Source organism: Micromys minutus, assembly GCF_963924665.1.
Source record: "Micromys minutus genome assembly, chromosome: 3".
Taxonomy (NCBI): Eukaryota; Metazoa; Chordata; class Mammalia; order Rodentia; family Muridae; genus Micromys; species Micromys minutus.
In genome coordinates this window covers 32,711,443-32,737,822 of record NC_137972.1, presented here as the reverse complement: position 1 = coordinate 32,737,822, position 26,380 = coordinate 32,711,443, and the positions used below count along the sequence as shown (strand labels likewise).

The 26,380-nt window shown below is 40.2% G+C and overlaps 1 protein-coding gene across 2 annotated transcripts in view; it reads left to right on the top strand.

The window, feature by feature from the left end:
• The window catches only part of FANCD2 (FA complementation group D2), a gene marked incomplete at its 5' end in the record, with an annotated part of 59,594 nt that overhangs the window by 949 nt on the left and 32,265 nt on the right, over positions 1–26,380 (top strand). For both annotated transcript variants that reach the window (XM_080914746.1, XM_080914745.1), the window contains 17 exons: positions 1,279–1,412; positions 2,182–2,249; positions 2,381–2,484; positions 3,055–3,115; positions 4,747–4,799; positions 7,700–7,778; positions 10,469–10,593; positions 11,609–11,696; positions 13,309–13,413; positions 13,775–13,875; positions 14,451–14,559; positions 14,766–14,801; positions 16,901–17,044; positions 18,704–18,838; positions 19,772–19,903; positions 20,998–21,108; positions 24,842–24,951. In XM_080914746.1, coding sequence (XP_080770872.1) covers positions 1,279–1,412; positions 2,182–2,249; positions 2,381–2,484; positions 3,055–3,115; positions 4,747–4,799; positions 7,700–7,778; positions 10,469–10,593; positions 11,609–11,696; positions 13,309–13,413; positions 13,775–13,875; positions 14,451–14,559; positions 14,766–14,801; positions 16,901–17,044; positions 18,704–18,838; positions 19,772–19,903; positions 20,998–21,108; positions 24,842–24,951 — 1,695 coding nt within the window. The remainder of the gene's footprint in view (positions 1–1,278; positions 1,413–2,181; positions 2,250–2,380; positions 2,485–3,054; positions 3,116–4,746; positions 4,800–7,699; positions 7,779–10,468; positions 10,594–11,608; positions 11,697–13,308; positions 13,414–13,774; positions 13,876–14,450; positions 14,560–14,765; positions 14,802–16,900; positions 17,045–18,703; positions 18,839–19,771; positions 19,904–20,997; positions 21,109–24,841; positions 24,952–26,380) is intronic.

Here is a 26,380-nt window from a genome sequence, read left to right as displayed (position 1 = left end):
AGTTCCAGTGGCAAGGAGGTGGAGTCAGCAGGATTTCAATGGTCAGGCAGCCTAGTATACTTTGTGAGCCCCGGCAAAACTTTCGGGAACTGAGGTAAGGATGTTGCAGTTGCAGCAGCATGAGTTCAGATAGGAAAGAACGTACTCCACAGCTGCCCTTTGACCTCATCCGCATGCCGTAGTGTATGTGTCTACACATGTTTTAGAAGCACATAGATATGTAAGTAAAGAAAACAATTTTTTATAAAAGAGAGATCAAGTTGGATGCCTCCAGGGGAACACTTAATGTTGACCTCTGGTCTATACACACTGCATGCACACATGCACGCATGCCAAAGCAGCTCTTTTTTTTTTTTTTTTAGATGTATTTATTTAATGTATATGCTGTCACTCTCTTTAGAAACACCATGAGAAGACATTGGATCCCATTATAGATGGTTGTGAGCCACCATGTAGTTGCTGGCAATTGAACTCAGAACCTCTGGAAGAACAATTGGTGCTTTTAAGCGCTGAGCCATCTCTCCAGCTCTACCAAAGCAGTTCTAAATTGCATTTTGCATTTGTTTGGGAGTCTTTTTGGTAGATTTTGTGTTTCAAAAAGCGTCTCATATGAAAAAGAGTCAGAATTATATTACAAAAGGAGGACTGTAGGCTTCTTTTTCAGATTCAGGTCCCTGTTTCCTTTGTTTTGTTGTTGTTCATTATGCATTGATGAAACCAGCCTTAGCTTTGTCCTGAAAGGCACGATACAGAGGAGCCTGTTCTGTTCCTAAGCTCTGTCCTGAAGGATGAGGTGTAGAGCCTGCTCTGTTCTGTCTGGCTCTGTGGACAGATCATCGGTTCTCAAATTTGGCGTAAGTCAGGATTATTACTAGAAGAATTTGTCAGGATTTTGCCTGTAGCTTTGGAGTGCGGTCCAGATTGTGCATTGTAATAAACCTCTCGGCGACTGCAGTGAGTGCTGGAGAGGCGCGCGCTGCTTTGGACTTTAGGTGGAAATGTCTCCATGGTTATTTACGCCCAAGTGACACATTTTGTATTCTCTACTGAAAACTCACCTAATGAATGCTATTTTATTTGGTGACTGTTTTGCTTGTTTGTGGGGAAGCCAGTGTTGCTGAAGAAAATTCATTTTACTAAAGAGTCCATTAATGTGATTCTTCAAGAACACATCAGATTTCCTCTCAGAACATTTACTTCTAGGTTTGCATTTTAACACTCTTCTTATTTTTGTGGTTATGTTTTAAAATGTTTTGTGTTTGTTTTTCCAGATATCAGGAAACAACCCCTTTCCAAGCTGGCAAAGAAGTCTCATGATTGTCATGATGTTGAAGAAAATGGCAGTGTCTTTGTAAAGCTTCTTAAGGCATCAGGACTTACTCTTAAAACTGGAGAGAACCAAAATCAGCTAGGTAAAATTTAGAATATGTTTTTGAGTTCAGTGAAGGTGCTCAGGACCAGACCATGGATACAGAACAGAGGAGAGTAGGGAAGGAAGGCCTCGGTCCCAAGAGGAGAGAGATCGCTCTGTAGAGAATGTGCTTACGGCCATAATCTTATGTTAGCTACGTCTAATTCTTTTTCTAGAAAAAGTAGTACACTACTGGTTGTCCTTTGTGACATATATATACGTGTGTGTGTGTGTGTGTGTGTGTGTGTGTGTGTGTGTAGATACCCAGGAAGTAAGTAGATCTCTAGCAGAAAAAAAATATGGCAAGCCATATAAGGCTAGAGACAAGTTTCTGGGACATAGATGCTTTTCTGTTTTACTAAGATAGGTTATCTTTATATTTACAAGTAAGATGGGAGATTTGTATAACTTTTGGTGCCGTAACATCTACCAGTTTAAGTGTTTTACTCTAGATTTGGATGTTTTGGCTAAAAATCTTCTTAGTAGGGATGTAGAGATAGCTCAGTGGTTATTCTGTTCCTTCAGAGGACCAGAGTTTGATTTGCAGCAGGCACAGCAAGTGTCTGTAACTCTAGTTCCTGGCCAGAGCCTCTGCACAGACTTTCACATGAATATAGTATGAACAAACAAACAAACAAACAAATAGACTTTTAAGAAAAGAAGAAGAAAGAAAATATTCTTAGTGGCATCATCAGATGTGAAGCCACTTTAAGGAAGGGGGTCGTAGTAGACATTACACATGTTGAGAAGCTGTTTTTCCTTCCTCATAGGTGTGGATCAGATAATCTTCCAAAGGAAGCTCTTTCAGGCCTTGAGGAAGCATCCTTCTTATCCCAAAGTACGTGCTCTCTGTGGTACGTCTGCGAGGAGTGCATGCAATGAGGACTGACCCTGGCACACAAGACGAGTGCCTGGTGACAAATGTTCAGCCACAGAGCTTACCCTCTCTTGTTCTATTACCTTATTTAGGTAATAGAAGAATTTGTTAATGGCCTAGAGTCCTACACTGAGGACAGCGACAATCTCAGGAACTGCCTGCTGTCTTGTGAGCGCCTGCAGGATGAGGAAGCCAGGTGTGGAAAAAGATGCTGCCTTCTAGAAGTTCAGTCTGTCAGTAACTGGACTAGAAACAGGAAATGCAGTTTTCTTTTTTTTACAATTTTGCTTTTGATTTATAATTCCTTTTTTTTATTCAAGATTTTAAGTGTAACTTTAAAACTATTTAATTTATTTTGAGGCTAGATGGCAAAGAACTGGAATATTTAATGAAACATGTCTTACCTGTATGATAAGAATTCACATCTCTGAACCTCCCTTACGAAGAGCTGTCTTCTCATGTTCATATTTTTTTTTCTAGTAAGACTATACTTTTGTCTGTCTGTCTGTCTATTTAGAAGCATGGTCTCAATTATGTAGCCCTGCATATACTGGAACTCCCTCTGCAGACCAGGCTATCCTTAAACTCATAGAGGGCTGCCTGCTTCTTCCTCCTCTGAGTGCAGGGATTAAAGGCCTCTGCTGTCTAGCCTGGCTCTGAGATGATCTTGAAGGATTGTGTATTTAACCAATTTTATGTAGAAAAGGTAGTCAAACATTAAAACAAAATGAACAAAGTACGAGCCAAATGCATTTCTCTTTTACAGCATGAGCACATTTTACTCCAAGAGTCTGATCAAGCTACTTCTGGGGATTGACATTTTACAGGTGAGGCTGCAGCCCTTTCCTGAGAGCATGATGGCTGTGACCTGAGATAACTAACAGACTGACATGAATTTTAGTTGGCAACAGCTCTGTGCAGCACTTGATGAGATTAGTCTCTAAGTCATGTCTGTGTCTTTGACTTGTTATTAGATTGGTTGATCTGGTAGTCCTATGCACTTCTTCAGCATGATTCTGCTTTATTTAAAAACATTGTAAATTGGTACGAGTCTTCTGGTACCTGCAGAGGCCAGTGGCATCAGATCTCCTGGAGCTAGAGTCACAGCTTTCAACTACTAGATATGAGTTCTGGAAACCAGACCTGGGTTCTCTGTAAGAACAGTACACATTTTTAGCAGCTGAGCCATCCTGCCAGTCCCGATGCCTCTTCCTTACAGCTCTGTGTGTGCTCTGAGAACTGTGTATTCACTGCTGAATTTTCATCTGTACTGTCACTTAGTGACTTGTGTTTGCTCTTTACTTCATTCTCTTCTATCTAACTTCTTCTAAAACATGGGTGTATGTGTGGCAGGAGTGGGGGGGTGTGAGTGCTGTGGCTAAGGTGCTAGCAGAGGCCAGAGGTGTTGGCGCACTGGATCTGAAGTTAAAGGCGGTTGGGAACTGGAGGATGTGGGTTCTGGGACTCAGACTTGAGTCCTCTGGAAGATCAGGATGTGATCTTAATCACTGGGCTGTCGCTCCAGCAAGAACATTGACATGTTTCAATGTGTTAAACTGAACAGAGCTATAGAGTGAAAAGTGTCTTTCCCACCCATCCTCCCTTTTCCTCTTCTTTAGTTTCTTCTTCATATAATTTTTAATCTCTTATTTTTCTTTAGACATCTTTACTATAATGTAGTTAACTCATATCAAAGCTCCATTTTTATCTGAAGAGTAGACCTCCTTTGAAAACATAATCTTTTAATATCTACATTTCATAGACTAAGAGTTACCATATTTGATAATGTTTTTAGTATCTGATTGATTTTCATTGATGTTTGGGAAGGCAAATTATCAATGTATTTATATTCAAGCATTTATGTTAAAATGCAGACAGTATCTGTGTGAACATTCCTAGAGGATACGTGTTATATTAAGATCTTTCCTCAGGAACTCTGGTGGAAGAAACTATGACTAATTGTACATCTTCATTTAATAATTATTATTATAAATATTAAAGTAAGCCATCTCCTGATGAAATAATTCTCAGGTCTGACTAGTTTTCTAAGAACACCTTGAGAGCGGTATACCCACAAATCACACTCCATGATTACCTGTTTGCTCACTCTGCTTCCTTTTTTCCCAGAACTGATTGACAGTAGAACTTACCCACTTTGTATTTTGTCCTGTCCTCTCAGGCACAGACTAATGCTTCCTGGTTAGGTGCAGTGCTGTCTTAATTAGAGGCATCTGTTGTTATAAACCTCAGGAAGTCTTCTGTCTTCCTTCACACCGCCATCCTGTGTGGGATCATCTCCACCAAGCCCAGCGTACTGAGCTCTTCAGCACTGCAGTGTCTTTTTAGAATACCACGCAGCCTGGGCTGATGCCGTGGCAGCCATTCCCACCCAGTAACTAATGTATTTCTGTTGAATATTTTGATACCATCTCCTGACTGTGCGTGTTTTCTTTTTTAGCCTGCCATCATCAAAATGTTATTTGAAAAAGTGCCACAGTTTCTTTTTGAAAGGTAAGTGGAATTGTTCTGAAACCTTGAGTTTCAATGCTTTTGGACTCTGGAATGTCTCTTCTGAATTGTCCTATGGTCATGTTTAACATGTCAGATTCCCAAGTGCGGGATAACATTGCTTCTGTTACTTCATAAATACTAAATCATTGTTAAAATAAATATCACATGTGCTTGTATGTAGGATGGTTCTTCTAAGAAGAGTACATAACGCTCTGGCAGTAGTGGCTGTTTCCTAGGAGGGAACCAGTTGTCAGTCTTGCCCTTTTATTTTGAAGTGTGTTTCTTCTGCTTATATTTTGAAATTACTATGTCAGGGTGGAGAGATGGCTCAGTGGTGAAGAGCACGGGCTGCTCTTACAGAATACTGGAGTTGAGTTCTCAGACACCAATGCAGATGAAACACCCGTATACATAAAATAATAAATAAATATTTTCTAAAAACCAACTGTGTCAGGATAAAGACCAGCCTGATTAAAAATGACATAAAATCTCAAGTATAGAAACATCAAATATTTAAGTGTTCAATTTCATTAGCAAAGGCAGAAACTTAAAATGAAAAATAGGTCTGGCCATGGTAGCTCTTGCCTTTAGTCCCAGCACTAGGGAGGCAGAGGGAGGTGGATCTCTGAGTTTCAGACTAGCCTCGTCCACAGAGTGAGTTCCATGACACCCAGGGCTACACAGAGAAACCCTGTCTTGAAAAACAAAACAAATAAATAAATTGACTTAATTTAATTAAATAAAAATAAATGCAAATAAATCTTGAAAAAAAAAAAAAAAAAAAGGCTGGGGTGGGGCTGGAGAGATGGCTCAGTGGTTAAGAGCACTGTCCTGAGTTCAATTTTCAGCAACCACATGATGGCTTACAACCATCTTTAATGGGATCTGATGCCCTCTTCTGGCATGCAGGTGTACATATAGATAGAGCACTCATATACATGAATACATAAATCTCTTTTTTAAAATGCAACACAAACTAGGTGTGTACCCAGTTGGTAGAACTGTTACCTAACCTGAAGACCTGACTTTGAGTCCCATGACAGCATAAATTTCAACACTGCAGTGATAAGGTAGGAGGAACAGAAACTCAGAGTCATCCTCAGTTACATAGAAAGTTGAGTTTAGCACAAGAGACAGAAGACCCTGCCTCCAAAAAGAAAGAAGGAAGGAAAAATAAAAGGATAAAATATTAGTGCATTTTCCCTACACCCAGTGAGCCTTTGTTAAATGTAATGAACTGTTAATGGCATTTGTTGTAAATGAACATAAATCAGTCATGTGGGAAGCAGTTAAGTTGTATGTCTCAAAACCTTGAGAGTTATGTCTGGTTGGTAGACATGGTGGCTTGTATTCATAACCCCAACCAACACTTAGGAAGAGGGGGCAGGATGATGAAGGATCAGAATCATCCTCAAATACATAGTGAGTTCCAGACCAGTCTGTGCTCTGAGACCCTGTCTTAAAATATTAGTAATAATAATAATAAAAACCAAACAAATGTCAGTCCCAGCATTTGAGAGGCAGAGGCAGGTGGATCTCTGTGTGTTCAAAGCTGGCCAGAGCTACATAATGAATCTATTTTCAAAATCAAAACAAAAGCCACATTTCATTTTTTTTTAATTGAAAGTTTATGGGCTTTTTTGTTTGAGACAGGATCATATGTAGCCCACACTGGCCTACAATTTGCCATACAGTCAGGACTAATCTCACACTCACAATCCTGCTTTTACCTCCCAAGTGCTGAGATTACAGGGGTGTCATCATGGTTGCTATATTTATTAGCTTTATTTATTTATTTTGGTTTTTCAAGACAAGAGTTTTTCCTTGTAGCACTAGCTTTCTGGAACTCACTTTGTAGACCACACTGGCCTTAAACTCACAGAGAGTTCTGCCTCTGCTCTTAAGTTCTTGGATTAAAGGCTCTTGCCACTACCTCCAGCCAAATTATATTTGCTTTATTATATGTGTATGGTTGTCTTTACCGTCATATATGCCTGTGCACTATGTAAGTTCCTTGCCCAGGGAGGCCAGAAGAGTGCATTCTGTCCCCTGAAACTGGAGATATAAGTGATTGTAATAATCATGTGGTTTCTGGGAGTCAATCCAGGCCCTCTGGAAGATCAACAAGTGCTCTTAACCACTGAGCCATACCCTCCAGCCCATCACATAGTTTGTAAGAGATAAGTGTGATCCCTCCTTTCCCTTCTCCCCAGTTATAACCACTATTTTAGTGATTTTTTTTTTCATGACAAAGCACTATTACCAAGGCAGCTTATTGAAGAGTTTAATTTGTGACTTAACAGTTTCAGAAACAGTGATGCGTCCATAACCATCATGGCAGGAAGCATGGTACCTGGGAGGCAGGCAGGGTGTTAGAGCAGTAGTTAAGAGCTTACATCCTTCTCAGAAAGCTGGAAGCAGGAAAGAACATCAAAGCCCACCCTCAGTGATACCTCCTCCAATAAGGACAAACCTAAGCCTTCCCAAACAGTTCCACCAACTGGGGATCAAGCTTTCAAATGCATAAGTCTATGGAGCCATTGTCATTTAAAACACACAGCCACAGTTAACTGTTTTCTTCCAGTCATCTTTCTACAATATATAAACATGTCTGGGTTATTTATTAACTTATTTTATGTGTTTGGTTGTTTTGCCTGCATGTATGTCCGTGCTCTTAACTGACAAGTTGTCTTTCTAGCCCCTTTGTTTTTAATGATCAAATTTGTGTTTAACATTGTGCTCCATACCTAGTAACTATATAGTTAGTAGTTTTAACTAACTGGCTGAAGTATTCTATACAGTATTAAAGTTTTCTGTTTTGTAGTAAGGAGTTGGTGTGGGGAGGGGTCAGCGGGAGAGGAAGGCGAACAACTAAACCCCTTCTTATTCTGACATTTCAGTGAGAACAGAGATGGAATCAACATGCCCCGACTCATCATCAATCAGCTAAAATGGCTGGATAGAATTGTGGATAGCAAGGTAGGTGCGGGCTTTATTCATTTAAAAAGTGTTTTACAGCTGGGCGGAGCTGTGCATGCCTATGATCCCAGAGGCGGGCTGATCTCTGAGAGTTTGAGGCTAGCCTAATCTACTATTATCTACATAGTGAGACTGTGTCAAAAACAAACAGAGGTTTCTAGTCATGGATGGTGGCACATGCCAGTAATCTGAGCATTTAGAGGTCAGAGTCAGGGAGATAAAGGTCAACATGAGTCAGCCTGGGCTACATTGACTGAATCTTTTTTATTTGTGAATCCTGAGTATATGTCTCTTTAAAAATTTTATTTACAAAGAAGCTTAGAGTGCATGAAGTGGTGTGTGCCTTTAATTCCAACACTTGGCATGAGGCACAAAATTGTAGAGTCTGAAGCCAGAAGAGGAGCCATATAGAGAGGCCCTCCTCTACTTTTTAAAGGACTGGTGAATTAGCTTGGTGGTAAAGTGCTTACTGTGCAAGCCTGCAGACCTGAGTTGAACCCTGGGACCCACACAGAGGTCAGAGCATGGGGGATGGAGAGATGGCTCAGCAGCACTGAGTCCAGAGGTCCTGAGTTCAATTCCCAGCAACTACACGGTGGCTCACAACCATCTGTAATGGGGTCTTATGCCCTCTTCTGGTATGTCTGAAGACAGATACAGTGTACTTATATATAATAAATAAGGAAATCTTTTTTAAAAATTAAAAGAAGTCAGAGCAAAGATCTTGCTCCACAGAGCTGCCCTCTGGCAGGCACAGCCCTAATTACACAAAATACATGCATTAATTATTTTTTGAAAGACGGGATCTTCCTTAAGTATAAAAATTAAGTATAGTGTATTATATGTTAAATATTTGGGAAGGGGCTTGAGCAGTGGTTTTTAACCAGTGGGCCACAAACCTTTTGGGAAATGAATGACTCTCTCACAGGGGTCACCTAAGACCATCAGAAATATCAGATGTTTACACTACAATTCATAACAGCAAAATTACAGTTATGAAGTAGCAATGAAAATAATTTTTGGTTAAGGGTTGAGGAAGATTGAGAATCACTGGACTAGAGAGATGGCTCAGAAGTTTCAAGCACTTGTTGCTCTTGTAGAAGGCTCCCGTTCAGTTCCCAGCACCTACATGGTGGTTCACAACTATCTGTAACCTATAAGGGGATCCAGCAAACATAAACATGATGCATATATGCACGCACACACACACACACACACACAAGCACACAAGCACGCATGCAGATAGAACATACCCCCACAAAGTGTAAAACAAATCTTTTCTAAAACATTGATAAGAGCTGGGCATGGGGCGCAGGCTTTTAATCTGAGCACTGGAGAAGAAGAGGCAGGCGGGTCTCTGAGTTCCAGAGAGTTCCAGACCTCCGAGCCCTCTGAGGATTCCCTGGTCTGTAGAGCAAGTTCCAGGACAGCCAGGCCTAAGTGTAGAAGCCCTGTTGCCAACAATAACAAAATAAAAACAAAAGCAGAGAAGGTAAGGGCGTTTATTTGTGTCTCACAACCTCTAGATTATTTTCTGTTTCTGAAGAATGGTAAGATCCCAGGCCATCTTATTTCACTATAAATGATTTAATTTGTAGTTTTTGCAAGTACATGGTTTATGTAAGTGCATTGGTAAAGTTGAATACTTAAATGAATAGACGTTCAAGTTTTTCTTTGTGTTGGTTCTTGGGCAAGAATTGAATATGTTGTATCTCACTGATTTTAGTAATACAAGGAACGAGCATTTCTTGTTATGATGACAAGAAACTGTTCTCATACTCCGTTAGCCAAGACCCTGTTTCAGTAGCAAACAGTCTGCCTAAGGCACTGCCTATGGTCTTCTTTCAAGAAGCCTTGCTTGTTTTTTGTGTTTTGTTTTTGTTTTTACAGGTCTTAACTATCTAGCTCTGGCAGGCCTGGAACTGGCTGTGCAGCTCAGGCTGCCTAGGACCTTGATTCCCTGCCTCTGACTCTCAAGTGCACAGATTGCCAGTGTAGACTACCATGCCTGTCTTCACTTCAGAGGTTCTTAGAACCATTCTTTTAGGTTTTGACAGGCATTTCACACTACGTCTTTTTTAGAAAAACAAGTGTTTTTAGAGTCTCATCTTAGCTGGAATTTGGGGTGTAGACTAAACTTTAATGTATTCAATCTACTATGTTATGTGAATCTAGTGGAGAGGTATTTGCCTCTTTTATATGTTCATGGGTGCAGGTGTGTGTGTGTGTGTGTGTGTGTGTGTTTGAACAAGTGTGTGCTGGTATCTGCAGATCAGAGTACAATCTTGGATGTTACTTCTCAGGCAACATTCACTCTTTTTTTTTTTTGAAACAGCCTTTCAGTGGCTTGGGACTTGCCAAGTTCCCTGATATAGGCGGCCTGCACAGTGCTGCCCAGGAGTCTACTTGTCTTTGCTTCCTAGACCTGGGCTCACAAGTGCATGCCAGTGTGCCTGGATTCTTTTATCTAGGGTTTGGAAATTGAACTCAGGTCCTCATTCCTATAAGGAAAGTACTTTATTATTGAGTGTACTCTCTTCCCAGCTCCCATTTGCCTCTTACTTTAAATTTTGAGCTTGAGTCTGTCATGGTCATGATGTATACATGATAATTTCAGGTCTGTATTTTTATGAATAAGGAGTGCTTATTTTGAGTAATGTGCTATAATTCTAATAATGTTCTCCCTGCAGGACCTCACAGCGCAGATGATGCAGTTGATCAGTATTGCTCCAGTGAACTTACAACAGGACTTCATCACTAGCCTTCCAGAGATCCTAGGGGATTCCCAGCATACTAATGTGGGGAAAGAGCTCAGGTGGGTAAACAGGAATGTCTCATGAAACCACCAGGGGATCTTCATTGCACTGTAAAAAGAGCTAAATTTTGGGCTAATGTGGTAAAGTGTAGGGTGCTTGCCTTTCATCTCTGATGATGCACGTTTTATACTGGAACCCATATAGTAGAAGAGAACTGACTTGCCGAGTTGTTCTCTGACTTCCCTATATGCTTTGTGGCACACATTGGCATATGAATGACATGCACACATGTGCATGCACACACATTTGTGTATACCCACAGATGCCACACACATAGCCACACACATTTGAGACATAAAGGCTGGAACAGGGATGTTTAAGTCCCTCTTTAGTTTTGTAGGAAGTTCATATCCAATCTGCAGTACATGAGGCTCAAAATCACACACAAAAGGTGGTTGGGTATATGACTCAGTTGATAGGAGTATATGACATGTACAAAGTATGCTAATTCCCTAACATTACATACGACGGCTGTGATGGAAGAAAGTGGAAGTGGGAGGATCAGAAGGTCATGGTCATTCTTGACTACATTGTGAGTTTGAGGCCAGCCTGGGACACACTAAATCCTGCCTCAAAATGTAAAAATTATCTGGGCAATGGTCGAGAATGCCTTTAATCTCAGCATTTGGAAGTAAAGGTAGGAGGATCATAAATTCAGGGTCAACTTTAAGCAGATCTCTGTGAGTTTAAGGCCAGCCTGGTCTATAGAGCGAGTTCCAGGACATCCAGAGCTACACAGAGGTGCACATGCACTGACATACAGACTTTTTCTGGTCATTATTCCCCGAACAATATAGCAAGAGAACTATTTGCATAGATAGCTTTTACATTGCCTCGGGTATTGTAAGTGTTCAAGAAAGAACTGACAGAATGTGGGAGGACCTGAGCATCCACTGCAGGTCCAAGGGAATTACTGTGTGTCCTGTTCTCCCCACTCTACAGAATAGCTTCTCAGGACGTGTCTTTCCCAGTTCTGTTCAAGCCATTACTCAGCTTTTCCTTCTTTGTTAATAGTGAATTGCTGGTGCAGAATACTTCACTGACTGTTCCGATCTTGGATGTCTTTTCCAGTCTCCGACTTGACCCAAACTTCCTGTCTGAGGTAGGGAGGAGCCTGCTTTCCAGAAATAGGAAGAAATCAGATACAATGAAAGAAAATACCACTTTGAAACTAAACTCACAAATATTAAAATATAAAATATTAAACTCACACACGCACATACTCACACACACACCCACCCACATACACACACACACACACACACACACACACACACACACAATACACTGCATCATCATCTCAGGGATCAAAAAACAGGGCCTTATAAATACTATAATACTAAGCTAAAACCTAGCTTTCTTTCTTTCTTTCTTTCTTTCTTTCTTTCTTTCTTTCTTTCTTTCTTTCTTTCTTTCTCTTTCTTCCTTCCTTCCTTCCTTCCTTCCTTTCTTCTTTCTTTCTTTCTATCTTCCTTCCCTCCCTTTCTCTCTCTCTTTCTTTTCTCTTTTCCTTTTTTTTCCCCTTCAATTCCCATGATCTGACCATTTGGCCCTGACTGGCCTCAAACTCAAGATCTTCCTTCCTTAGCCTCCCCAGCACTAGGATAACATGTATGTGTCCCCAGGCCTGGCTTAAGCAATGTAATTTTGTTGGGTTTTGTTTTGTTTTTCACTACACTGGTGATCAAATCTAGGGTCCCACAAACACTAGGCAGACATTTCACCACTGAATCACACTCTTATCTCTTAAGTGGTAATCTTGTGCATGTTCATGTGTATATGGGTATGTGTGTGTGAGCTCTTGAGACTGCGTATGTGCACGTGGAATCCAGATGACAACCTCAGATGTTCTTCAGGTCTGCCCCCTTTTTAAAACAAATTGGGGGATGGCAGAGTGTCTCACTGCGTGGAGTTTATCATCGTGCTTCAGAGATGTGTTTGTCTCCAAAGCACCCGTGCTGGGGTTACAAGCATGTACAGCCATGCACGTACAGCCATGCTTGACTATTTTATGTGAGCTTGGCGACCAAACTCAAGTCTCATGCAATGACTAGGAATATAGTTTTTGATAAAGTGCTTGCCTAAAGTGTACAAGGCTTTGATACCCAGCATCATAGAAGCTTTGTATCATGGCATACACTTAAACCAGAGGTAGGGGCTGAAGGAACTGAAGTTCAAGGCCGTCCTAAGCCACATAGGGAGCTCAAGGAAAGCCTGGGATGCTAAATCCTCAGGAAAACAATCACATATTTGTACTTCTTTTGTAACTTTAAAATATAAGCACTCTGGAATGCTGGTTTTTATTTGGCAGTATATAAAAGAACCACTTAGCTTTGGTTCTCTTCTAAATAACACACTTTTATTATTGAAGAGAGCTAGCTTTTTCATCATCCAAAAACCAGGGTCATTCACAATACACAATAAGTTCACTGGGCTCAGTGGTGAGGGAAGCAAGAGCAGGCTCTCCTATTTTCGGTTGTGAACTCAGGCTCTGAATGAAATGTAAGACAGAAGGTGTTTGACATTTATCACTTGACTATGTTAGAAAACTCTTTGACATTTATAATTGTAAAAGTTTGTAATTTGGGAGAAAAGAATTTTTTTTCCCTAAACCACCATTAGGAAAATCAAATGAGCAAAATGACTTTTCTAATTTTGCTTTTAAGTCTATATTGGGTTTGAGTAGTGAAGGGCTTTGTGCTTTTTATATTTAGATCCGCCAGCTGGTGATGGGCAAGCTGTCATCTGTCCGTCTAGAGGAGTTACCTGTGATAGTGAAGTTCCTTCTCCACTCTGTGACAGACACCACTTCACTTGCGGTATGCTCTCATTTTCTTCTCACAGGAAGATGGTGGGTAAATGATTTAAGTAAGTACTTCAGGTTGCTGTTTTCTGGCCCTAGATTAATTGATAATGCTGATTACTCCAGATAGCTGTTGGGAGAGAATACAGCTCAGTCTGGTTGATTACTCAGCAGAAGCTGCTGCCGGCTGACATTTTCTATTTCTTTGTGGTTGTGCCTCAAGTGAATGAATGCAGGGTTTCAGGTGTGGCATTCTGAATAACTTGGACTCTTCTCATTCAGCATGCTGACATGCCTTTTGTTACGGGTCACTAATTTGGGGTTGTTAAGGTTCCAGTGAGGGTGAGCAGGAAACAGGACTGACGTGCTTTCCATAGGTGATTGCTGAGCTTCGGGAGAAGCTGAACGTACAGCATTTTGTCTTGCCGGCACGAGTTCAGGCTTCCCAAAGCAAGTTGAAAAGTAAAGGACTGGCAAGGTATGGAGCCATTTGCAGTGCCATTCCTTCCCTTACGTAGTCACAGTCTACTTCCATCCTGAAGGCAGGATAGTAATAAGATCATAAGAAGAGCTGGAGAGATGGCTCAGTGGTTAAGAGCACTGGCTGCTCTTCCAAAGGCCCTGAGTTCAATTTCCAGCAGCCACATGGTGGCTCACAACCATCTGTAATGGGATCTGATGCCCTCTTCTGGTGTCTGAAGACAGCGACAATGTGCTCATATACATAAAAAAATCAATAAATAAAATTTAAAAAAAAGATCATAATAAACCACAAGTTCTGATAGCAAGGCTATATTCACATACAATGCAACAGGGATGTTCATGTTTGTGTGTGTGTGTGTGTTGAGTTTTGGTCTGTTGCTATGCATTGTAATGGAAACACATTTTCCTAGCCATTCAGATCCACACAGACTATAGTGTAAGTTTTTCAATATCTTGCTTATTAAGTTGGGACATGCTCCAGAACCTGTGGTTAAGAACCAGAAGCTCAGATCTTCTAAGATCTTTTCTGGTAAGTAGAAAAAATAATGTTTCTTGCTTTGCTGTTTGTAGCTCTTCAGGAAATCAAGAAAACAGTGATAAAGACTGTATTGTTCTCGTCTTCGATGTAATAAAGTCAGCCATTAGATATGAGAAAATCATTTCAGAAGCCTGGATTAAGGTAAGTAATATCCTTGCAACTTTGATCATCAAGATGGTTCATGAGTGTCAGTCAGTGACAGATGTGTGAGGTAAGATGAAATAAGTCTGAAAATTGCCATTCATGTATAAATAACTATCATGTGCAAGTGAGGAGGACATGTGGAATGAAGCAGGTGGAACATTCTCCACTCATACATTGTAACATTGTGGCCCTTGTTTTTTTAGGCAATTGAGAGCATTGAGTCAGCGGCTGAACATAAGGTAATGTGCTTGTGCTTTGAACTTAATGCACTGCATTGGCTGTTGTGCTGTCCTCCCTTCTTCCTGTGTTCCTGCAGCTGTCCTTCTGTAGCTGCTCTGATAATGTTGGCTGTGTGGAGAAGACACCCCTAGAGGGGTGAGTTGCCTTATGACTGGTCTTACCTACTAGTTCTGGAAATGCGTCTACAGCGTTCAGGAGGACTCAGAGGTTGTTTCACCCACATGAGTTATATAGTCCAAGAAGCTGTACCCAACCATGGTCATGAGTTCAGGTCCTGAGTCTATGGCCTTCCTCCTACCAGGTGGAGTTATCTTTTTGATTTTACTTTGCCCATGGAGTCCTAACCTGAGTAGATTAGAGTTTCCATTGTAGGATAAGCAATGGTACTGGATCTATCCCCCACTCTATGTCTTTCTCTGTCTCTCTCTGACTCTCTATCAGTCTGTGTCTGTGTGTCTGTCTTTATGTGTGTGTGTGGGTGGGTGTATGTTGTGATACTCTGCAATACAAGATGGCTTAGAACTCACTGTGTTTGTTAAACTGGAGATGATTCTCCTGCCTCTGCTTTCATGTGTTAGAATTACCATATCTGATTTCTGTGAATAAGCTGAATGTCTGTTTCTGTGCACTGGTTGTTTCTTCTGAAAGTTTTGCTTTGGTTGGAATCTTTTGTGGGATTTTTGTTAGTTGAGTGTCTGGTTATTAGATGCCAGCCTTAAAAGTTTTTATAACATAGAATAAATAGTGGAAATAATGAAGTTTTTTTTTTGAGACAAGGCCTCAACTAACTGCCTTCAAACTCACTGTGTAGCTGTGAAATTGACCTGGAACTCTTGATCCTCCTACCTCTACCCCCAAGTGCTACAATGACAGGCATCTGCTACCATAATTTCTTGAATAAAATCTTGGGGCAGGTAATAATCCAGTTGTTTGTTTTTACACAAAAAGTAGAACACACCTTTTGATGCCTTTATACCTAATTTTATAGACTTGCATGCAAGAACATGGTATAAACATAAGTTATATATTCTTTGTACCGTTTGTGTTTGTTTCAAGACTGGTTTTCTCTGTATAGCAGCCCTGCTTGTCCTGGAACTTGTTTGTAGACCAGGCGTGCCTCAGACTCACAGAGATCAACCTGCCTCTGGCTCCGCAGTGCTAGGACTTATGGCATGGTGTATGGTTCTCCTTGAAGATGGTATCATAGGCGTTGTGAGCCATCCTGTCTGGTGCTGTGAACTGAGAGCCCTGATGATTTTCACAACTGTGCTGTCTCTTTATCCCCTTTGTAAATGTTGTCTTTTTTGAAAGCTGTGTGTGTGTATATAAGCACGGGCCTACTCCTAGAAGAACAGATGTGTGCAAATGAATGTGTGTACAGTTTTCACACTGCCTTTAAGAAGTAGAATCCTTCTTAAAGTGGCTAGTGTAGTGCAGGTTGCTTATTTTTCTTTACCATCATCACCATATATCAGAAATGACTTACTTCATTTAAAAGCAGGTTAGCTAAGCTGGGAATGGTGGCACTTCCTTAATCCCAGCACTTGGGAGGCAGAGCCAAGTAGATCTTGGAGTTCAAGACCAGTCTGGTCTACAAAGTGAGTTCCAGTGCATCAGGGCTACACAGAGAAACCCTGTGTCAAAAAAACAAACAAGCAAAAATAGGTTGGCTTATACTGTTTTGTTTTTTTTTTTTGTAGCTCTGTTATATTTTAAAAATAATTTTCATAAATTATTTAACCATACATTGATGAACATTTATAGTCTTGTTAACTTTTCATAAAGCACTTTTCCTAATTTTGAAAGTATATAATTCAGTTGTCAAGTGATTTCATCTATTTTTTAAACAAATATAAAAATGTTCAACATTCTATTTTAATATCACCATTCTCAGTATTCTGATTTTTTTTTTTTTTTTTTTTTTTTTTTTTTTGTTTTAAGGAACTAAAAAGGATAATAGTTGTTGCACTTTCTCTCTCTGAAAAGTGTTTCTGGGTTTTCTAACAGCGTGTGAGCTCCGTGGTGTGGACTGAGCAAGCGAGTGTCACCATTGTGTTTTGGTGGAGTGGCTGAACTCTGGTGTGCTGCTCTCTGACAGGCTCTGGACGTGGCAATGTTGCTCATAATCCATGGCACCAGCATGCAGACGAAGAAGGGCGCTGAGAAGCTGCTGAGAAACAAGATTCAGTCGGGCTGCATTCAAGAAGCACTGCTTGACAGTGCATTCTCCACACATTGTTTGGTAAGTGTGAGACGAACAGGAAGCTGTAGATGCAGGTGGAGAGATGTTGAGAAGCTAATAGATTGACATTTTCTGCACCGTGTGGAAATCTCACAACGCCTTTGTCACTGTTGATCTTTGACAGGGAGCTCAGCATAATGGCTTTGTTGGGTTGAGATGATGATATTGATGAGCCAGCCTGAGATGGCCTTTTCTTCTTTTAGGATCTTCAACTTCTCTAACTCAAGTTCATTTGCCTTTTGGATTTTTTAAAAAAAGATTTGTGGGGTTTTTTTGTTGTTGTTGTTGGTGGTGGTGGTGGTGGTGATGGTGGTGGTGATTTTTTGTTTTGTATTTGTTTTTTGTTTTTTGACAGTCTCACTATGTAGTCTTGGCTGGCCTGAAACTTGACGTGTAGACCAGGCTGGTCTTGAACTCATAGATATCCATCTGCTTGGCTTTTTTATTTGTTTATTTTTTGTTGTTTATTGTTTTGTTTTGAAAATGAGAATATCAGTAAAGAAGATGTAATTACTAACGTTATTTACTTTGGATCTCTCAATGTTTCTTTTTATTACATTATTGGTGAAACTTTCTCTTATAACAGTTATTTAAAGAACTTAATTTGGAAGTCTGGGGAGGTAGCTCAGTTGCTGTTACACAATCATAAAGACCTGAATTTTATTCCCAGCACCCATAAAAATGCTGAGCATGTTGACACACGTTTGTAATCACTGAAGTGGGGAAGTGGAAATATGCGTGTCCCTAGGGCTCACTGCTCAGCCAACATTTGTTGAGCCCCAGGTCCCAGTGAGGGGCCCTGTCTCAGAAACAAAAACGAAAAGAAAAAACAAAAAGAAAGAAAGGAAAAAAAAAAAAAGAAAGAAAAATAAAGTGAATATGGCTCCTAAAAACAACTCCTGAGGGTTATGTTTGCTCTACACATGCATGGTCAAATGGTTACCAACACATGCGCGCGCGCGCGCGCACACACACACACACACACACACACACACAGATCTCAATTTAGGTAGCATTGAATGTTATAGACTAAACTTAAATCATAACTGAAACAGAACAGCCTACCCATGGAGGCTTATGATTGAGTGAAGTAACTGAAACCTATTCAGTCTAGTTTGTAGCTCCAAATTGAACAAGTAGGAACTGTGTATTAAGCTTATCATTTAATTTTTTTGAATTCCAAAGTTATTTCTTACTCTGTTTATGGACTCTGATCCTTGGAGAAAAATCAGAATGCCGAAGGATGATTTTGGGTATAATTAAGACTCCTTTAATGAAATAGCAGCACATAGGGACCTCACTAGCATTGGTCTGTGGAAGCACAGAGCTCCAGTTTTCTTTTGTAATTCAAAGTCTGAGGCCATCTACAGTGCCCACCTGAAAAGACAGAATAAAAAACTGATTTGTTGTTTTCAGTTAAGTGAGAGCTGGGGTTGGAGCTGTAACTTAGTAGTCAGATGGCTGTCAGACATGGACCAGGCTCTGGCTTTGGTGCTCAGTGTGAATTGAACGCTAGAGAGCAGCATGTGGGCAGGACATGTGTGTCAGCATGGTGACGTGAGGCCCAGCAGGTTGTTTCCTTTCGTGGTGGTGGTGGATATTAGAACATTTGGTCTATGACACCATTTTCCCAGTCTTTTCTCTTTCCTCCTCTTCCAGGTTCTTAAGGATATTTGCCCATCTATTCTTTTGCTGGCTCAGACTTTGTTTCACTCTCAAGATCAGAGGATAATTTTGTTTGGCAGTCTTCTATATAAATATGCTTTTAAGTTTTTTGATACTTACTGTCAGCAGGTATGTTGAAACATTTATTTGGATAAGGAAGAAACAGGATGTGGAAAGGTATGATTTCAAATAAATTGGATGTGTTCTGAGGTATATTCTGGGTGGTTAGATGACGTTGAAGGAGAAATAACTTTGACCAACAGCTTGGAAAACGCAGTTCAAAGGCAGCCATAGAGATGCACATTTATAATCGGTTGTCGGGAAACAGGCAGGAGGATGAACAAAAGTCTGAAGCCAGACTGGCCTGCAGTGCAGGATCTTGCTTCGTAAACAAAGAAAATACTCATTTCTAGTCTCTGTCCTGAAGTGATAAGACTGGCTTATAGGATTCAACTGTGAGAGCTGAAATGTGTTATAAAATCATTAAGGTCTTGCTTATATGCAGCACTTCAAACAACTAGACTTAGATTTTATTTTATCTTATCTTTTTATTATGTGCATATATGTGTGGAGTTTTGTATCTGAATGAAGTTCCCGAGGAAGCCTTATATTCTTGTAGTCATCCAGTCTGACCTGTACTCTATTCACAAAACTTGTTAGACCTTCAGTTCCTTAAGTATAGTCTTCAAGAAACCTCAATGTACACCAAGTCTAACCACAACTTGAGTAAAATTTACTTATAAATTCAGATGAACACACCAAGGAGCAAATCAGGAGGTTTTGATATATTACTGAAAGAAGGTCAAGACTGAGTGGTCATCTCTATCAAACTAGTACTTGAGAGACAGAATATTCACAAGTTTGAGGCCAGCCTGGGAAAGTGAGGTCTGTGGAGGCAGGATAACTATGCGGTAGTGTGGTTATAGGCTTCCTGAAGCCAGTGCTCATGGCAGTTAGATAATAGACAGTAAGGTAGAGAGTAGAAAGGCCACAGGCATAAACCCTTTAGAATGGGTGTGTCATATTTTTGCTTCACACTGTCCCATTGACCTCCCTATATAGGAAGTGGTGGGTGCCTTAGTAACCCATGTCTGTAGTGGGAATGAGGCTGAAGTTGATACTGCATTGGATGTCCTGCTTGAGCTGATTGTACTAAACGCCTCTGCTATGAGGCTCAACGCTGCTTTTGTTAAGGTATTGTCTGTCCTGACAAATGTCAAATCATTTTTCTGTCACATGTATTTCAGTGTTACTGCTCCCTGTAAGTTGGAAAAAACATATTTTGTATTCTTTAAATACTGAGCACTATTAAATGTGGGAGGGGTGTATAGAAAGATGGATAACAAGTAAGTATTAAATATAAGCATGGAGATATAAAAGTGCATCATATCTGTGTGTTGATTTACTCAGAAACACTCTTTGTACTTAGGTGTTAAAGTTCTGTGGTCAGAAAGCTGGTCTTTGCCTTTGATGTTAACAGAGCAAGAAGCCTAAGCAAGTTGTCTGTACTTACATGGTTTCATGTAGCTATGTAAAATCTAGGAATCACATGAAAAAAAACCTGCAGGATTTGTCTTAACTGACTTAACCACTTTAATACCATTTACATGTGTATTCTTTTTCCTGCAAACAGCATAGCTTTGCTCTTCCTTAGCTACTTACTTGCTGCAGTAAACTTGCAGTGCAAGTATCTCAGTGATGTGCTAACTTGGAAATACCAGGATTGAAGTAGCTGGGTAATTGTTCTGTTTAACGTGGGGGGAGGAAGAAGTGGGGCTGGAGAGATGGCTCAGCAGTTAAAAATGTTTGTTATATTTGTAAAAGCTCTAGTTCGAGTCCCAACACCCACATATTGGTTCACAACAATCCGTAATTCTAGTTCCAGGGAATCTGATGCCCTTCTCTAACCTCCTTGGGCACCAAACATGCATGTAGTACATACATATGCATATATGCAGGCAAAACATTCACATACAAAATGACTATATCTAATTTTAAAAACAGGAAAAATGGGCTGGAGAGATGGCTCAGTGGTTTAGAGCACTAACTGTTCTTCCAGAGGTCCTGAGTTCAAATCCCAGCAAGCACATGGTGGCTCATAACCATCTTTAATGGGATCTAATGCCCTCTTCTGTGTGTCTGATGACAGCTACAGCATACTCATAAATAAAATAAATCTTTAAAAAAACATGAAAAATGTTTTTAAATTTAAACAGAGAAACAATTTAATTAAAATAGAGAAAAACGTTAACTAATTACCTCATTTTGGACATTTCTCCCCTTCATAGGGCATTTTAGATTATTTGGAAAATATGTCACCTCAGCAAATACGAAAAATCTTCTGTATTCTCAGCACTCTGGCATTTAGCCAACAGCCCGGAACCAGTAACCATATCCAGGTAAGATGTGTTGAGAAAGAATATTTTAAACCTATTTGTTTGAAATTTGCCAGACTAAGCCTGTGGAGTAATAGAAACGACCTAGTCAACATAGTTCCAGGACAGCCACGGTTACAAAAAATAGAGAAACTCTATCTCAATATCCAAAAAAGGTAAAATGATGGTAAGTGCCAAGCCAGCCTCATGGGCTACATATGACATTCTTAGTTCCAGGTCAGTTCCTGATGAGACCCTGACAGAAGCCATCTAGGCTATGGCAAGCAGGTGAGCTTCCTGGAGATGGTCCACCATTTTGCATGGTTGCAATGGGTGTGCTCTGGAGAGGCATAGCCCGAGAAACGCTGTCCAGGATTGCTTCTTGCTGCTGATCTGCCTTTCTTGCCACTATTACATGGCCTAATGATTCCTGGGCATCAGTCCACCCTAGAGAGCAAATTTTCTGCAGATCAACATGAAGATGAACTTTCATGAATTAATGCTGTTTAGATGATTTAATGACTTTATAGCATTCCTGATTTGATTCGAATAATTTTAGAAAGAAAGTTTAAAGAGATAGCTTTAGTTGCTTAGTCCAAAAGATGTAATAAATTTAGAATCAAAAATAGAATGTGCCCTCTCCTCATAGAGTAAAGGCTGCATAAGGAGTACAGTGAACTTTCATAATTGCACTAAGAAGAAAAATAGGCTTGGGACAGGTTTGTGATCAAGGAAAAACATTCATTCTAGGTCAGATCCAAGGATGAAGCCACAGTTGTGCACTATGATAAAGCAAGGCCATGGGAAACTGTTGCTTTGAACTTATAATGTGCTTATAATATGAAACACTACTTTCAACTTACCATTGACAGCCTTCCGTAACTCCCTTTTGAGTAACATTTCATCTATGAGGTAATTTTATAAAGAACTTTTATCTAAAGGTATATAAAGGCTAAGAGAAAAAATAGAGTGTGGCTGTTGGGGCTCTGCTCCATCCACCAAATGTATTCATATCTGTATGTCTATATGTGTGTACATACATATGTATGTAGGTATATGTATATATGTGTACGTATGCATATGCACTTGTAAAAAGGATGAAGCAGGTGGCCGAGCCTGGCCAGTGTGTGTGTGTGTGTGTGTGTGTGTGTGTGTGTGTGTGTGTGTGTATGCATGACCTTCTCTCTATCCTTTTCTTTCTCACCAGCCACTTAAGAGCTGAAAGTTGAGAGTTTCTTACTGGGCATTCTTGCCAGCCCCAGATCAATAAGTTTTATTCCATCAGTAGTGCTGACCCCATAAATCATCATCATGACCCCAATTGCCAACACCATACTCCTTTGCTTTGGTTCACCCTGTGGTGTTAAGGCTGGTTTTTTAACAGGACCCTGTCTAAATAATAAAATTAACATCAGTGAGTCATGGATGTTCATGACTTTCATCCCAGCACTTGGGAAACAGAATTAGGTGGATTTCTGTGAGTATGAGCCAGTTCAGTCTGGACAGCAAACCCCAGCCTGCCAGTGAGACCCTGTCTCAGAATAAAAACAGCAAAGAAATGGTAGTCTGTTGGAATAAACATGGTCTGAGCCTTTAGTCAGCCAGCCATGAGACTAAATAAGCCATGGTTTTCAGATTCTGTATGGAGCTCTGTGGAGGCACCAGATGTCTAAGCTGAACTTCACCTAGTCTTGCTTTCTTCTGTAGTCACTAATCACTGAAGAAACTTACAAAGGGTATAAAATCTGAGCAAAGGTCATTCATTGGGTTGGGATCATAACTCATACCTTCTGTACCTATAGGGCCACCTTGTGGCACTAATTCATACTGGGCTCTGGCTTTGGAACTCCAGTGCCTTGTTTAATTTAAATATAGTCTTGGCTAGGTTGTGCACACACACACAAAGTGTTTGGTGTATGGAGAGGTGTGCAAGGAACAGTACCATCGCTCAGGCCGTCACCGTCCCGGTCCTGAGCTTTTACAGATTTATTGTTACCTCTGTTGTGCTTCCTCTTTCTGGTGCTGTACCCTATTTTCTCATTTAGCAGACTATTTGCAAATTTTTCATAGCATTAATACAAAGTTACTTCATTATTTTGTTTTTGAATTGTGGCAAAAATATATTCAAAACTTTCTATTTTATTATTTTTAAGTGTATCAGTGGTATTGAGAATATTTACAAAACGCAAATATAATCACTATTGATTTTCAGAATAGTTGTCATTCTGAACAGAAAAGCACCCAATATGGCAGTAATTTCATGCCGCCCACTCCCCTGGGACCTAGGTAAAGACATGTAGGATCATATTGTGTTTGCCTGTCATCTTTTCTCAGTCAGCATTCTCTGTTATAGGGCTTGTCAGACCTTCTTTCTCATTGTAATTGAATGTCCATTTCATGTCCATCTCCCTCTCATTCTTTCATTGTTCAAGAGTAGCCGTGGGTTGTTTTTACCTTCAGCTGTTTGGACAATTCATGTGCAGGTCCTTATCTGAGCTCCCGTCCCAGCTATAGAGTGTATACCTAGAGTTACCATTGCTAAAGTATTTGGGATTCTGAGTTTGACAGTTTGAAGAACCACCAACATTGTTCAGATCAGCTGTACCATTTCACATTCTCACTTGGAAAGCACAACATTTGCTATTTTTGCAAAAACTGGTACTGTGGTTTTGATAAGGATTGCATTAAATCCTTGAACAATGTTCTCTTATTTCAATATTAAATTTCAAACACAAGAATTTAGGATATTGGGGGCTGGAGAGATGGCTCATGGTTAAGAGCACGGACTGCTCTTATAGAGGCCCTGAGTTCAATTCCCAGCAACCACATGGTGGCTCACAACCAACTGTAATGGGATCTGATGCCCTCTTCTGGTGTGCCTGAAGACAGCTACAGTATACTTATATATAATGAATAAAAAATGTTTTTTTTTAAAAAAAGAATGCGGGATATCCTCTTATTACTTAGTTCTTCTCAGCAGTATTTTTCAGTATGTAACTGAAGCTGGCAGCAAACTCAAGTTCTGTTTATAGAGTTATACCCCGTACCCCATACCCCATACCTAGCTAGCAGTGTTTCATAGAATTTAACAATGGCAATCCTTTGCTTCCTTGGTTAAGTTTCTTTCTTCCTTTTTTTTTTTTCTTTCTTTTTTGTTTTTCAAGACATGGTTTGTGTAGCCTTGGCTGTCCTCGTACTTGCTCTGTGGACCAGGCTAGCCTCAAACTTAAAGAGATCTTCTTGCCTCTACCTTTCAAGTGCTGAGATTAAAGATGTAGGCCACCACTGACCAACTTAAATTTATTTCGAAATGGTTTATTGTGGTCTGCCAAAATTACATAGTGGGTCCTAGTGGGTCTGTCAAATATGCATAGTAACTTTCAGTCAGATGTAAAAACCCAAGTTTGATCAGTTTTGAAATGAGAGCATCTACTCCTAAAAATTGCCCTCTGACCTCTGTGTCTCTGCCCTGCCTGCACATACAGTATATCCCAAAATCAGTATGTTTAAAAATTGTTTATTGTATCTCATATTTTAGCTGCACGGCCATCCCACAGTGATTCTTGTGCCCTAGAGCAGCTGCTATGACAACAGGAAGAGCTGTTGTGGAATGTGTGCAACTGGTCTGTGGATCTTATAACAACTTTCTGTCTTCTGCATGAGAATTAGAGAATGGAATTTAGCTCCAACAGTGATGTGTTCTTTCTATCTGTCACTTCAGAACAGCCTCTGTCCTCACCTCATTATCACATTGCAGGATGACATGCACCTGGTGATCCGGAAGCAGCTCTCTAGCACTGTGTTCAAGTACAAACTCATCGGGATCATTGGTGCAGTCACTATGGCCGGCATCATGGCAGAAGACAGGTACTCATGCAGAGTCGGTTTCGGGGTCTCAGTATCAGCTAGTCAGGTGCTGCCTTGTACACTTTATATTTTGTAATTATTATTTTATTTTATTGTAGAATTAATTATTTTTATTTTATGTATACGAGTACACTGTAGCCGTCTTCAGACACACCAGAAGAGGGTGCTAGATTGCATTATATATGGTTGTGAACCACCATGTGGTTGCTGGGAATTGAACTCAGGACCTCTGGAAGTGCAGCCAGTGTTTAACCACTGAGCCATCTCTCTAGCCCGTGACCGTTATTTTAATAAAGACATTTAAACTAAGAGAAGAAGTAAGCATGTCTTGCTTCTTTTCCATGTACTCTTCTAATCTGTTTTAGGATTTATTTTGTTATTTTCAATTATGTTTTTATAGGCTGGTATATGCACATGAGGTTTCTCTGGAAGCCAGAGGTGTCAGTTACAGAGGTCAGAGGAGCTAGAGGTACAGGCAGATGTCACTCGGGTCCTCTGCAAGAGTAGACCCCTAACTGCTGGTCCTTTCTCCAGCCCATTCTTTTTAAATCTTAACTGTATACACCACATACATTTTTATAGAATTATGTTATAGTTATTAATCATAATGTTGCCCGGAGTTACAGTGCTGGAAATTTTCCACAGACAGTAACCTTGGTCCTCCTGAAATTAATTTTTTAGAGCCATCTTCTGACCTAAGCTCTCTGTAGCTGCAGGAATTCGGTCTGGAGTTTCGTGTTTAGTAGAAATAAATGTTCTATGTGGATTCCTCACTTGCTATGAGATGTCATTGTAAACTGACCATATAGTATATTCTTCTTGGAAATCATTTGTCAGAAATTCTAAGAGCTCAGGAAACATTCTTAGAGTCAGCATAGCAGCTAGAAAGGAAGGGGAAAATCTGAATAGCCTTTTATGTGTTGGTTAAGAGTTTATTTGCTGACCCATACTGTTTGTCTGGAGTCCAGTCTTAGCTTTGTTCCTACCTAATGACTTTGTACTTTCACAGCTGTGAAATGCTAATTGTACTTACTTCGTAGACTTATGAAGAGTTTTCAGTGCCTTGGACAATGCCAAGAGCACTCTACATATTGAAGAAATGTTTTCTTTAGCTGGGCACATGGAAAGAGTCTCACCTGATGCCAGGAGTTCAAATCTGGCTTGAGTAGCATGTTCAGACTACTGTCTCAGAAGAACAGAAGAGACTCTCTATTACTAATTTAGTGTGCCCTTCAAGAAACATAGCAATAGGTCTTACACATTTGCAGAATCCTCAGAATTGCAGGGACAAAGACAGAATGATCACTTGCACACAGTTTGACATAAGGCCGATAACCTAGTGTGGCGCTGTCTCAAAGAGGGAATAACCGTGCTTCACTAGTGAACCAAATAAGTACTCTTCCACCAAGACTGTTAAACTTAAGCCAAT